Source organism: Brugia malayi (assembly GCF_000002995.4).
Source record: "Brugia malayi strain FR3 genome assembly, contig: Bm_v4_Chr2_contig_001, whole genome shotgun sequence".
NCBI lineage: Eukaryota > Metazoa > Nematoda > Chromadorea > Rhabditida > Onchocercidae > Brugia > Brugia malayi.
This window is the reverse complement of record NW_025062476.1, coordinates 6752255-6767321: the sequence shown is the minus strand read 5'-3', so window position 1 is coordinate 6767321 and position 15067 is coordinate 6752255. Positions and strand designations below refer to the sequence as shown.

Here is a 15067-nt window from a genome sequence, read left to right as displayed (position 1 = left end):
TTTCGTAAAACTGCTTTTCAAATTTAAACATTATTCTAGAATATATTCCAGCAAAAAAAAAACTGGTGCCTTGTTGTCTGTTTTGTGCTGCCATTGATTATCTTATACTTCTTGCAGTATTTATTGTCTTAACACCATCTTTGCACTCTATACGTATTGAATACTTTTTTATTTATTAGATATGAAACAAATTATAGGTTGAAATGATATGCAGTTCATTGTTTAGAGGATATATATGTTGCCTTTGAGATCTTGTGCATAATTGTAATTAAATATTTTATGTAAAGTCCTGAATAGTTCATTGTTTTATATAGTTCATAGGATGGAGATTTAATCTGATGATATCTGAAAACGTTAGATTTCATTCCTGTTTTTATTAGGTCGTTAGAAATATATCTTTGTTTTCAGGTATGGCTTTTGCCATTTCCATATGACTGATCATTTTCTGTTTTTGTTATTGGGTCATTATTTTTTTCTCGAGTATGTCAACCTAATTTTGAACAATAAGCAAATGGAGAAGATTCGTGAAGTATGTACTACAATTGTTTGAAAGCGTTTTGACCTTCGAATGATGGTTTTTCTTGATGACATCAAAATATCTGTTCTTGTAAAGTTTTTTAAAAAAGAAAGAATGAGAAATAGTGAAGATTTATTGGGTTAACAGCATTATCAGCTGAATAACAAACAGCCTTGTAGTGTATCTTGCGGTGACTCTGAGAAAGTGTAAGGAAATTCTTTGTTGACATCCTTTTCATTCCTTATGACTTCTTATTCATCACACCTTTATCGCTAAATGTGCTACGCAGATCTTCACAATACGTGATATTGAATTTCCTTTCGAAAAAGTTGCCCCTGTAACGTTTGTATTTTCATTTCCCAGTCTGTTTAATTTTCCAACCAGTTATTTGTTTTCATATTTGGTGAAAAAAAAATTAAAGGATGGGTTGATATGATGAATATAAGATTAAGCTTTAAGTAGCAGAATGACCGTAGTTATCTGTATTTTGTCTCCTTATCAATTTCAAAAATCAGTTCTGAATTTCGATATATCCACTCTCTTTAAAGTGGCAGCAAAAAATGATATTTTTTGCTGTAATATTTTTTTCGCGTGAAATGTAATGATTTTAACGGAAAAATTAAACACGAGAAAGAAATTTATGTTATAGTCATGAACTGATTCATCTTTCTTTCTGAAAAATGTGCGTTACCAAAAAAAAAAAAAAATTGTGTCATTGGAGCTTTATTTAAATCTTTTGTAGTTTTTTCATCAATTTTTTAATGAATCCCTATCAAACAGTCTGCTGATCCATTCATGATCGTTGCACTGGAAAAGCTCATGTATGCGAGAAATTTAAAGAATAGAACGGGATCCGAAGTAATTCGTTCTTCCACTTTTTAAATCTACCTCATAAATCATTGCCTCCTGTTTAAACTATTTGATTTAAAGATTCCTTTCAGTTCTTTTGAAGAGAATTTTCAAATAATCGTATTAAATTCTTAAATCCTACCTTATCTTAATGATGAATTGAAAAGTAGGCTAAAGATTTTTGGTACAGTTCTTTTTTTTAAAAAATTTTGATCTGAAAATTGGTATTTAAGAGTTTTCATTTTTAAGTAAAGTTTTACAGGAATAGCTTTTGCATTAGTGTGCTATTTAGTAAATGCACCAAATTTTAATTCATAAGCAAATTTTACGGACGCTTACATTTTCTTTGGAATCAATTATCAGTGATAAGAACAAATGGACAATTACAGAAATTGCATCAAGTGATAACGTCGTCCCCAGCATTCCCTATATACTTTATTATTTTGCATTTCGAAAAGAGAATTTTAATTATAAAGCGTTAATAATTATGAATCATGAAGGTCACAGAAACAAATTAATAACTGGTTGATGGTATCACACAATAATGTAATATTAAAATTAATTTAAGCATTCCATGTTTAAATTTATTTTTTTCGGCAATTTTGAATCATTTCATACCAATAACAACATACAGTGTTCGCTGCAGTAATATTTTGCTGAATTTCATTTTTACCTCCAACAATTATTTCATGAAAAAACTAGATAGCATTCTGCACCTGCATTCTTACTCCCTGTACTTTTCAATAATATTATATAACTATTGTTAGTGTTAATATTATTCACAGATTTAAAACTGTTCGCAGACAGTTCTCTCAATTTTAGAGGGATGGCATAATCACGATTTTTTTTATAATCCATTCAATTTATCTGACATTTCTAATGTTGAATGCTGTAACTACCGAACTTTGTCATGCTATCTTCACTTGAGTAAATCTTCCAACTGTGATAAATTTTTCAAACCAAACATCTCTACAAAGATTATTTATAACTTTAAAGTTGTCTTTTCTGATCAATAGGTCAACGATCTCAAAAATATTCCCACCTAAAAATATGTACACCATTTCTTCTATTTCTACTACTGCTACTACCATTGCTATTATATTAAAGCAAAAGACATTAGCCACCAGACATCTCTATATAAGTTGGATTCATAACTTATCCCAAACTAGTTTTCTTTAAATGCTGTCAGGATATTTATTAATGTCTTTTGCTTTAATACAGTTCTATGTGTGATCAAATATTTCTTCATATTTTGTAAATTTTTATTTAAATCAGCAAACTGATCAAATGAATTCAATAATATAAAGGGAAGAAGAGAAACAATAAGCCTTAACTGATGAATAAATTTTATTAGCTTTTACAATAATTTTATAAAACTCCAGTTTAAATAACTGTCTTGGATGAAATGTTGCTCCACTTAACATTTACTACATCTGATATCTATTAGTTATCATTTAAAAATTCATGCATCTGACACATTTCCTTCTTTCGAAGATTACCACAAACGGTACTCTTACTTCGATGCATTTATTCACAATTTGTTTTGTTGATTGTGCACTTCTCTTTCCCTTTAATCTTATCAGAATTGCACAAGTGACAGGAATCCATGTCAAATGATAACTTCTCCATTCCCAGTAACCATTTCGTGCTAGTGATGGCAGTTTTTGTCTTCATATGATGAAGGAAATTTGAATTGTGTTTTGAGCATTACAGAATCATTTGAAATCTAACCTAGATATCGCATTTCTGGAAGTTCACTCGAACCAGAGCATCTTTCCATATATTATGCAGCCCAATCAATCAAAGTCTATTAAACAGGGTAGTTTATTCGCTAGCATCACTCCACAATCATTTTTGACACTTAGCTATGTGATGAAAACCGATGGTATTGATCTAAATTGATATAAAGTAGAGGTAGAGGTAAGGGAACTGTTTATTATATTACCACTACTGGGATATTGCAGTTCCAAATGCAAGAGAGAAAAAGCTGACTGGGAAAAAATGTGTTTTGGAAAGCAGAAGAGGTAAATGTGGAAGTAAAGAATGAGCTGAATATGTTTCAATTGCTGAATGATGACTCATTTTGATTGTGACTCGTCATAAACTTTGCAGAAATAATCCAATCAAACGGCTGTTCAACTTATTCATCCTGAAAAAGTCGTAAATCAAACTCCGTTCAATAAAGTGAAATTGTTAACGGCTTTCTCTGTTATGTAATAAAACTGAAACTAGTCTTTCAGAGAAGTACTAACTCTCGAAAAACATAAGCCCTTATGTCATTTGAAAGTCCCAGGAGGCGGAGAATTTGCATGTAAAGTTAATGATTTGTTTACTTTGCGAGAGAATTTATTGTTGTCGGGATACTGGCCCAGTGTGGTTGCTTTCCAATCCTCACGATGAATCGATTTCGATTTGTTTGTGTTGATGGTGAAAGCTACCATACCTATGAAGGATTCTTCCCGGCATTATCTTTCAACTTCTTACTCCTTCATGGAAGTGTTTATTTCAATAGTTACTTTCAGTCTCTTTATGTGTTACATATGGTTTTGTTGTTGCGGGGACTTCTATCCTTTATATTCTATCATGTGATCTTGTCACTGATTAGATCTTAATTTCAAAACTTTGAATTTTAAACCGGATTTTTCCAGTATGTACGTTGTCATCAACTTCTATTTTAGCTTTAAATTCAGTCTTTATTTAGTATGTATAATTTTTATTTTCTTTTAATGGAAATGATTTCCGAAAATTCGTTCACTCGATAGATATTTACCGACGATTAATTACAATCAGTTCAGCAGAATGCGTTTGTCAAAATTTGCAAATCTGATGGACATATTAGATTCCTAAAATTTCATGACATTTGTCATGTTTAGCTTGGAGCAAATACATTATTATTGTCGTTAAGACCCTACTCCTCTATATCATTATAACATTTCGCTACTTCAAATAAGCGACTTAGGAAGAGAGATGTTTTATCTGAGAACGATGACTATTATAAACACAGAATTGATCCTTTCCCCTTGCAAAAGAGATCAAAGTACATGACAAAGTCTTCATAAGACAGTCATTTCGTGTCACTCCATTTTCGCATAATACACAGCGAGAAAGAGAATCAGTTTTTATTTGTGATATGCATTTTACCTTTACACAAACACAACTGGCAATTGAAATTAAATTGTTGAAAATCATTGTTACAAGCGACGAATTTTTAAAAACAAATTAAAATTCAGTGCTCTTTCCTATCTTGTTTTAGAGATCACGGTACTTCATTAGTCAACGGTTTTAAAATAATTCTCATGGCAGAAACTCCTCGACAAGACATAAGAATTTGTGAGTGATCCTGTGATCTCCAAAACACTCTCTAGCAGCTAGCACAGCAGTCATTGTGTTTCTTTGTTGAAGTGTAAATATTGTTCTTTTTTTAGAGATGATGGGATTTAAGTGTTTTATGCGAGACGTTTTGAAATTTCATCATTTAAGTATCTATCTAAATGATAGCATAGGATGGTAACATTATTTTATTAACAATTATTCTACGCTGAAGAAAAAATTAAACATGGATTTTTGAATTTTCTCCAATCTTTGCTAGAACACTGAGAAAAACTGAACGAAGATAACAGGCCAGATTTCTTTTGGTCTGTTTATTTGCCTTTTTCCTAAGCAATTGTGCTGATGTCACTCCCTTCTGAATCTAGCGTCCTTCTAAATAAGATTTTTTATCTTTAGATTGTCATTTTATTTTTAAAATTTATTTCATTTCTTTTTTTTGCATTTCTTATATACTTACCACTTGATAAGATTTGTTTGTCACGATAATTGAAGTCGCCTTCCGAAAATTCTCTTTCACAGCTTACTTTCCAAATTGCTCAGTTTTACAGAATCGTGATTATATAATCCAGCAACAAGTCTGACTTCAAAGATAACTATGAAGACTCTTTTTTGGTATGTTTGCCTCGTATATCTGACTGCCAAGTTTTTTAAACCATTTCAAATAATGATCTGCAGAATGCCTTTATTTGTAGACAAAAAGAATTATTCAAATACATTGTAGTTCCTTCATTTTGCTTATGTAAGAGAGGTTTTTCTATATAAGAAGAGTTAAAGTAGAGAAAAGATTTTTCAATAGTTTAAACTCAAATGTAGAATTGAATTAGCAATACTTACATTAAATTACCCCCACATTTTGATAAAAGAGGACGGGTACTACCCAAATCGTTAAAAATGTCGTGTAAGCAATTTTTTAAAAATTTTCAACAACAACTAGAAATAATAATTGATTTAATTACATCACCCAAAATTGCTTTCGAAATTCATGTTTTTGTACGGCACAAATGTTTCAAATCAAATTAATTCCTCTTATTATCGTTTCAGTAAAACAACTATTTTAGTTTTACATTGTGTGTTCACAAAACTTCATTCTAAGTTATAGTCGTAATTAATTTATGTAATGATTTTCAGTTCCTTTTTTAAACTATTAGAAGTGTAGAGTGCAATAGTGCTACGTGATTCGTAAGTGTAGTAAATGAGAAATAATAGATTTGCAAAAAGTAGAACAACTAGATTGTTTTCATGTCAAATATCTATTTGTCAAACTGCTAATTATTTTCACAGTTTGTTATTATTCGCGATAGCAGTGCTGGAAGCAGGTATAGTGAAAAGGTATAACAAACGCTTCGCTGGATTCAACGTTGCAGGAATTGGTGGAACAGCCGGATGTGTGGTCGTTGTATGATTTTTGAAGATATTTGAAAGATTGTGTTTTGAGTTTCTTAGTAATCAAGAGTAAAAAGGTATTGCAAGTTGTGAAACTACAGAAATTGAAAAAAGTGAAATAAATGGAAACATTTGCTACGATTAATTATTAGTGATCAAGAGACTTGGGTTCATCTTAAAAAAAAGTCATAATTTGTAGGACAACAAACTGTTTGCGAATGGTTTACCTCTTCGAGAATTGACCGCCGAAGAACAAAAAGAATTATCACGATATGTCCAAGAGTCAAATAAATACAAAGAGGTATCCTAAACTTCTTCAGGGTATCTTTCTAGTAAGGTTACCCTAAAGAATTTGAAATTTTGAATATCATTGTTACTGTGTAATTTCTTTCGTTTTTACGTAAATCGTGCAACGGTTTATCTTGTTTAAACCATTGTTTTTTTGTCGATCATTTTTGTTGTTTAACCTGCTCAGCTCAACACTGAGCAATAGTTACTAAAATTATTTAATTTTATTCCTCTAGGAAAAATTCGGAATTAAAATGGTGTTCTAGGACCGTCAAAAATATTCTCATGCTTAACGGGATTTGGCTCTTTGGCTATACTTAGCTCGAAATCCTCTGTGATATTTAAATTATCTGTTGTTCAAGTCATTTTATCATAAGATGGTTTTGGAAGCAATAAGGACTGGAATTTATAAAAGCTGGTAAATCTGGGAAACTAAAGTTTAAGAATAAGGGGAGCCCATTTTTTAGGATTTGATGACATCATTAGAAGAGAGACGTAAAGGATGGCAATTGGCGCGGCACAGCGAGAAAGGTTCCAAGATTTTATCTTCTCTCGCAGAAAAGAATTTCCCCAAACCACCTAAAAAACCATCTTTCTGTACTGCAGCTGATACTACCCAGTATTACTTCGACGGCTGCATGGTTCAGGTATTCCTATTACTGATTTTTTTAAAGATATTACTGCCGAAAACTGATTTATTGGTGATTCAAAGGTGAAAGCGTCAGAGGGATGAAAAGTTTGGAAGTTGCAGTCATTAGAAAGTAATATGATAAAATCATTGCAGAACAATAAAATATATGTGGGACGAACACTTGTACGGGATTTGACACCAGAAGAAGTGAAAGAACTAAAGACGTTCGATGCCAAAATGACTGCCTATCAGAAATATTTGTCTTCCTCCATTCAACAGGTAATAAGGGACTTTACCCAAGATAAATCTTTTAATCGACTTCATAATTTGTTCTTCCTTTAAATATAGCCATTTCATATATATATTTATAAATACAGTTCGACACTTCAGCTCTATATTTTCCAGCAAATGGATAACTTGTTCGGTGACAAGACAAACCTGTTCAGCTTATTCACGGAAACACACCTTGAAACCTCTCCACAAACAGGAGAAGCAACTGTCTCAACAACAACTCAAGTGCCAGTTGAAGCACCGGAAACACCAAGTTTCTGTATTGCAATCTACTGAAACGATTTGAATCAGAGCATGAAGAATTAAGAATGCAGTAATGTTGCCTAATATTGCTTAAACTGTTATTTATTGCTGTTTCCGTTTGTGTGTGTATGATATTCCTGCATTATTTTCACCAAAACCGAAAAATAACTCTGTCCTGTATCTTCCAGGTTTGTCACAGCTGCTTCTAGTAAAAAGATTACTTTTGAACGCCGAATCACACATTTTTTATCAATGATAGTTAGTAGTTCTAATCGTCACTATATTCTTCAAGTTATTTGTTTCCTTTAAAGTTGGTTTTGTTCTTAAATGTAATAAATATTACACAACTCCTTATCTGTTTACTGTGAACATCTCTCATTTTGACAAGACAGAATAATTGGAAAAAAAGAAAAATCTCTTGAAAAAAACAAAATATCCAGTGCAACGAAATCACAATTGATTAACAGAAGTTACTTAAGGCACATATATACGCACTCAATAATTCGGAAAAAATTATGCTAACAAAATCATAAACCTCTTCACCAATGAGGAGGTATAACACAGGAGAAATTGACTTTACACCGCCAAACGGTTCAATCCATTGAGAAAAGAAAACTAAAACCAAAACTTGAATTCCAGATCGAATAAAATTCAATTTGCTGTAATATGCGTCAGTCCAATCTTTTAACACATTTCATCGTTACTGTAAGTTCTAAGAAAAAAAGTGCACTGTATAATAAGCAACGCTCTAAAATCACTTTATGTTTGCATTATGAAAGAGTTCCGAGGGGAGTATAATTTGTAAATTTTAAACCGAATAAAAGGGAAGTGACAGTTTTACCTTTTTCTCTAGGAAGAACTTTTTATTAAAGTCTGCCAGTAGAAAAAATATTCACAAACCAATTCCTTAAAAACTTGAATACAGCAAATTGTGGAAAACGACCTCTGTACGTTCAACCAAAAGATACGCGAAAGAGGATGAACTTTTGCTGGATCAGAAACTGTCCCGAGCGACTGACACTACCTCGTTGTAAACACTACCTTGCCCAACGCATCAAACACCCAATGCAACAAGCGGACAAGAAACCATACAAAGTACCTCGTAACCTCGTCGTCCTCTACTTAAGTATCTGACCTCCACCACCCAACCCTTACAAACCCAGGTAGCGTTAAAACCCCAGGAATCAACAAAACTAACACCTCAAAACCACCTCGGCCCACAATGGTGGACCATCTGGACAAAATATGAACCATGCTCACCCTAAGATCGGTCCCAAAACCCCCCAGCATTTACATATAGGTTTTTTGCAAGCGACATTTAGTGGTTTCTGCTCTGCAGCTTCGCAGCGTGTTATCCTTTTCTCTACTACATGTTATTTTCTTGTCTTTTCCCTATGCTGTTGTTGCACACAATTTCTGTTAAATGTGATAGAAATGTTGGTAGAAGAATCGCTTATCATAATTATCTTTTATGTGATGTATACGTTGCAGTACACGTAACAGATAGATCATCAGACGTGACAGTACACGTAACAGATAGATCATCAGACGTGACAGTACACGTAACAGATAGATCATCAGACGTGACAGTACACGTAACAGATAGATCATCAGACGTGACAGTACACGTAACAGATAGATCATCAGACGTGACAGTACACGTAACAGATAGATCATCAGACGTGACAGTACACGTAACAGATAGATCATCAGACGTGACAGTACACGTAACAGATAGATCATCAGACGTGACAGTACACGTAACAGATAGATCATCAGACGTGGCAGTACATGTAACAGATAGATCATCAGACGTGACAGTACACGTAACAGATAGATCATCAGACGTGGCAGTACATGTAACAGATAGATCACTACACGTTGCAGTACACGTAACAGATAGATCATCAGACGTGGCAGTACATGTAACAGACAGATCACTACACGTTGCAGTACACGTAACAGATAGATCATCAGACGTGACAGTACACGTAACAGATAGATCATCAGACATGGCAGTACACTAACAGATAGATCATCAGACGTGGCAGTACATGTAACAGGTAGATCACTACACGTTGCAGTACACGCAACAGATAGATCATCAGACGTGGCAGTACACGTAACAGATAGATCACTAGACGTAGCAGTACATGTAACAGATAGATCACCACACGTGACAGTACAGATTTAAACATAAACAAATTCAGACAAAGAGCAAATTAATTTTATTTTCCAACTAATACACACACGCAACATCAATTTTGACGCTTTATTTATACTAATTTAATTATTTTACTGCTAAAGCTAAAAAGTGCAAAATATTACTTTTATATCACTCTTATCACGTGTAAATTTTTCTAAACGCAACATACGTACTTGCTTAAATGAGAGAAAGAACTAAATGATAATTGATAAATAATTCTTATCTTAAACGATATGAGAATAACGAAATTAGGACGATGAAAGTTAGCCAAAGTTGGTTGGATAAGCTTGCTGATAAGAAATGTCATATCACTGTATCAATCAACAACATTAACAAAAAATAATACCTAGCCTACTATTCAATACCAATTTGATATTTTTCTTTGAAATAACTACGAAATTACTATATCTTATGCGAAGTACAAACATATTCCATTATACCAAACAAAGATAGAGTTATGCTATTTCTTTATTTCATTATGTAATTTAATTTTATTTTTCTGTAGATTCACTATCCTGAAGCAGCTTGAATAGAATGATGGAAAATATATTTCTGTTTTAATTCGAGTAGTAAAAGATAGCATTTTCTTCGCTTGCTGTTGAAAATTATAGTGAAAATAACAAATGACAATAAATGGGACAATGGAGTTTTGGGAATCTAACAATAGAATAGATAAATTTCTGCAATTTATTAACTTAAATAATTAACTTTATAAAATATCATTTTCATTTTTTTCATTTTTCATTTTATAATGAAATTAATTTTCACTATCAAGTCACATCTCTAACAGATTCATATGATCACTATGAAAGCATAATTCATGTTTCTGCTTCTGTTTCTCAATTAATTTGCATAAGCGATCCATTGATCAATCGAATCCGTTCATTTAACTTTGTACACAATATTTTAAAAAAATGTAAATTTGACTCTTATCAAACCTCAAAATTTGATTTCTATTTCAGAAAATGATATTTCTTCATTTCAAACGAATAAATCACTTTATTGCTCTGATAATTACCTGAACAACAATTCTCTTGCCAAAAGTTTAAAAAACTCTCCATCTTTTATAACAAGAAAAGTACAAGCTAAAACTAAAACTATCAATGGACTCATCAAACTTCATTGAGAATTACTTCTGTATTTATAAGTATTTCAGAAATGCTTTGAATTAACACATGTTTCGAGTATGCTAAACTTCTTTCTTTATTCTTTTTGACCTTCTAAATTCTCACATCATGTAAATGAAGAAGATCGCCAACAATTTTCTTTCCATTTTAAGGACGTTCAATATTATTAGCAATATCGAATTAAATTTTACTCAAATGTCATCGTACTTTTAATACAAATACTTGAAACGCAACTATTTTAAACCCATTTTAGTGGCACAATCAAATAAAAATTAAAAGTTTAACTTTTTGAGGGAGTAAAAATATTCTTGCAGCAAATTCATTCAACCAAAATGCATTTTTTGACAGCTCAGATTATAATTATGTAACGACCATTTAATGCTCACTTGACTCTATTGTTTTTACCTTAGTGCGGTGATCTTTCCACTATCTCAGATTGATTTCCCGACGCCGCTCGACATGTCCTCAACTCTTACCTGCATATTCCATTGCGTGACTCGCACTGCTGGACATCGTCCCAAAACAATGTTTTCGGCGCCGCGGCATTGCAACATTCAAGAGATCCGAAATGCAACAGTCATTCCGTCTTGTGCAACCAAACAATTTGACCATTATTAATTGGATTTTTATTTTATTTCTTGCTATTCATGCAGAAAAAAAATGTCGTAAACAATCAGTGAAAATACGTCCCAACCATTTTTAGTCTTTTAATGAATTTTAAATATTTCTTGGCTTGTATTATCAATCATTAGGGCTGAAATATAATATTAACTCTACCTTTAATCAACTGTTAATATTTGAGGCATTGTAAAAGTTGATGTATTGGTATTTGTCGATTTACAAGGAAAATGAAAGAAAAATGCTTCAATAATTTTCTGGCTTTTCCATATCTGAAAAAAGCTTCTTAAAATCAACCAACCTCAGCTTTTATTCTAGCCTCAGTTGCCTCATATATGACAGAACTTCAAGGCTTGCTCTTTTCGAAATATAGTATTCTATTATTCAGTTTCTGCATTGCGCCGGAAACGTTTAAATTATATTTCGCAGAGGAATTGCGCAAAAAATTTCTTACTTTTGCAGTTCTTTTGTTTATCTTATCTAATTCAATTATGGTTGAACCCTTATTTGTCTTTCCTTCCAACATTCGAATGCAAAAGGATTGGTTAGTAGCTGAGTAATAACCAATTGATGATCAATAATTGCAATATTTTCTAATTCGAAAGGAATATTTCGGAATGCATTAGGTCAATGTCACCATCAAAAATATATCTTCCCATTTCATAATTTTAATGGAAGTTTCGAATATAATTAATGAAATTATGACAAACGATCAATGAACTGGCGGACCGTTTTTCTGAGACACTATCAGATTTCTTCTCTGTATCTTTATGACCTAAAAATAGGTCAAAATAACATCCGAAGCAATTGTACCAATGATTGTTGGAAAACCTTTGATAAGGGCTAACTCCTCAATATTTATGTTTTTTTTTTTTTTTTTTTTAATATTAAATAAAAACACATTTATTTTCATCTTTTTATTTTTAGACACTAAAATTAAAACAATTTTCATAACTAACAGAATTCGATAATAATTAGAAATCATAATGTGAGTGTAATTAAATTTCTAACAAAGTTAATTTCAATTTTTTTACATATTGCGCACTACCTTGCACTTTATATTATTTATGAAGAATGCAAATTTTATTGCACTTTAAAAACGACAATTTTCTCGAAGTTGTTTGTCTTCATGTATTTCATTTTTTGTTTCTCTCTCCCTCCCTCTCTCTCCCTCTCTCCCTGCATCCTTTGACATCGTCTCCATCATTCTAAATACAAGATTTATGCAAATTCATTGCAAGTGGATAATCACTAAGCACCTTAATAATCTAATTGGCATCCTTTTTTAGCGTCAGCACTTATTTCAGGATAAAGAAAAGCCGCATGGTGACCTGATTCCTGAATATTTGGTTGGATGCTTCAAAGAGCTAGAAGCAATTAATATGCTAATTATTATATGCTTCATCTCATAGATTTCAATCAGAGAAACCGATTAAAGAAATAGAAGGAATTATTAGTAATCATGAAATTAAGAAGCTTATTCTTTCCTTTTTTCTTTAATGAAAAGAGGACTGATTAATATATACGTCATTTCAAATGAACATCCCTCTTATGATGGCCCGAGATTAAGTGATACTGTAGCTTCAATAATACTAATTTTCATATCCAAGTTAGCATAACATACATTACTTTTTTTTGTTTCAGTAAATTTTTCAACAAATAAATAAAAAACGATCTTCTTCACGTCGATTTCTCGGAAATTCAGGCAAAATAATTTGAATTTTTTTTAAAATAATCGAATTTGTCATTTCTCACAAACATATCTTTTCTCACATTTTAAAGTTTGTAACCAGAAGCAACTAAAATAGCAAATGCAATTTTAGTTACTGCAAGAAAAAAAATGCCTTTAATTTCATGAAGCGAAAAGAGCGCAATTACTAAAAAAATCGAGAAATTACGAATGCTATTAATTATAATTAAAAGTAAATATCATAATTTGGCCAAAACTTTGTTTTAGTTAATTTTAAAATATTTATTCATTACTTTTAATGTCACTGACCTCACTGCGACATTTATTTAGCAAATGGATAAACCATTCAGCTTATTAAGACAAGTAAGTAAGGTTTAATCATCCTATTTCTTTTTCCTCCTTTCCTTTTCCCTAGTATAAATAAAGAAACCTAGTTTCTAGAATTATTGGCGCTCGATGCACCTGATTTAGCTATCTAATTATGGTAGCAAACAAAGAACAGCTTGACCTCGTTGACCCTTTATAAATTTTCCCGCCCAATAACGTGCTTAATGGACAGGTGGTTCCAATCACTTGCTTTCTTGACGACCTTACAAACAGAACACGATAAATCAGACGTCCTCATAGAAATTTATCTAAAAAAAACATTTTTAAATTATAATCTTCAACTTATAATTGGATATTTATTATTTAGTGTTTCGTACTTATTTTTTACTCATCAAGCAACTTTGAATTATAAAGCTTAATATTTTCCCTGTTTCCTTCACTCTCCTTCAAAAAACAAGATATTTGTGCAATGAGAGGTCAAAGTTTATGAAAGAAATGTGTGACAACTGTAAATTTTGATCAGTATTGCCCTTGCAATTCACTCAACACACTGCTATGTCTACAATGTTCCAATATATTCATTAGTCATTTCAATTATGCATTAATTGACATTTGGCTCGATATTTCTAGAATAAATAGGCAACATTTTGGCGCTCATTCACTCAAAATTTATGGCTTGTTAACGAGGTGGAACACATTCATTAGCGATTCTATGCTGAATATGCGTTGATCGATTGGTATTATTAACCAACCTGAGCAATTTTCATCAGACAGATAAATTTGCATATTTTAAAATATTGAAATTTGTAGTAATAGAAGCAAAAAAAACAAAGCATAAAAAATTTTACTGAAGTTTGAAATTAATCTTCAATTCAGCAAGTGCATTTAAATTTAATAAAAAGTTTTTCTGGAAAGTTGGCAGCTAAGTAAATCATTTTATATCGATAAAATATCAACAATACAATAAGGTAATTACAGAAATATTTTAATTATAAGACCTTTGACTCATTCGTTCGTGATATATCATTGTGTAGTCTTAGTTTATTAGTTTTTTTTTAAAGCATTTTTATGCCTCTTAGCCATTAACTTGAATATTTCATTCATTTACGATATCGAAAGCATTTCAATCTTACAGATAATTCATCGATGATTGAGCTCTTTCCGTTTATCCCGGATTCAATTGCCGCCATGTAGTTATCGTCGGATCCTGCTGTGTAACATGATCCGGAAGGCATGAACAAGCAATATCATATATATTTCCATCATGAATGCTTGTAATTATATGCTTATTGTTGAGGACATCGGTGCTTCTATAACTATTATTAGGAAATTTGTTTCATTAATTGGTACTTTTTGAGAAAAATTTTTTTTAAAAACCTAAAGTATAAAATAAAATAAATTTTTGTTTTGATTTTTTCTTCTCCTAACTTTTTTATATTATTATTTACTTATATGTCTTTGGCAATAAACCGTAATTGCACAAAAATATTATTCTGTAATAAATAATGCGTTAATTCCTGCTGTCTGCTATAACTTCTCATGCTTTAAAATACCATTAATCTAAATT

General features: G+C 31.6%; 2 protein-coding genes across 2 annotated transcripts; one reads left to right on the top strand and one right to left on the bottom strand.

Annotated features, from left to right (window-relative positions):
* Positions 1 to 5291: 5291 nt before the first annotated feature.
* Positions 5292 to 7565, top strand: Bm3738 (Uncharacterized protein; the record flags this gene model as incomplete). The annotated part of the gene is made up of 6 exons (XM_001900004.2): positions 5292 to 5308; positions 5978 to 6092; positions 6279 to 6380; positions 6835 to 7014; positions 7152 to 7277; positions 7404 to 7565. 6 exons carry the CDS (start codon positions 5292 to 5294, stop codon positions 7563 to 7565), a joined length of 702 nt encoding a protein of 233 aa, XP_001900039.1.
* Positions 7566 to 8586: 1021 nt separating this feature from the next.
* Bm4937 (Uncharacterized protein) lies at positions 8587 to 9546 on the bottom strand (the record flags this gene model as incomplete). The annotated part of the gene is made up of 2 exons (XM_043078693.1): positions 8587 to 8732; positions 9027 to 9546. 2 exons carry the CDS (start codon positions 9544 to 9546, stop codon positions 8587 to 8589), a joined length of 666 nt encoding a protein of 221 aa, XP_042934627.1.
* Positions 9547 to 15067: the final 5521 nt, after the last annotated feature.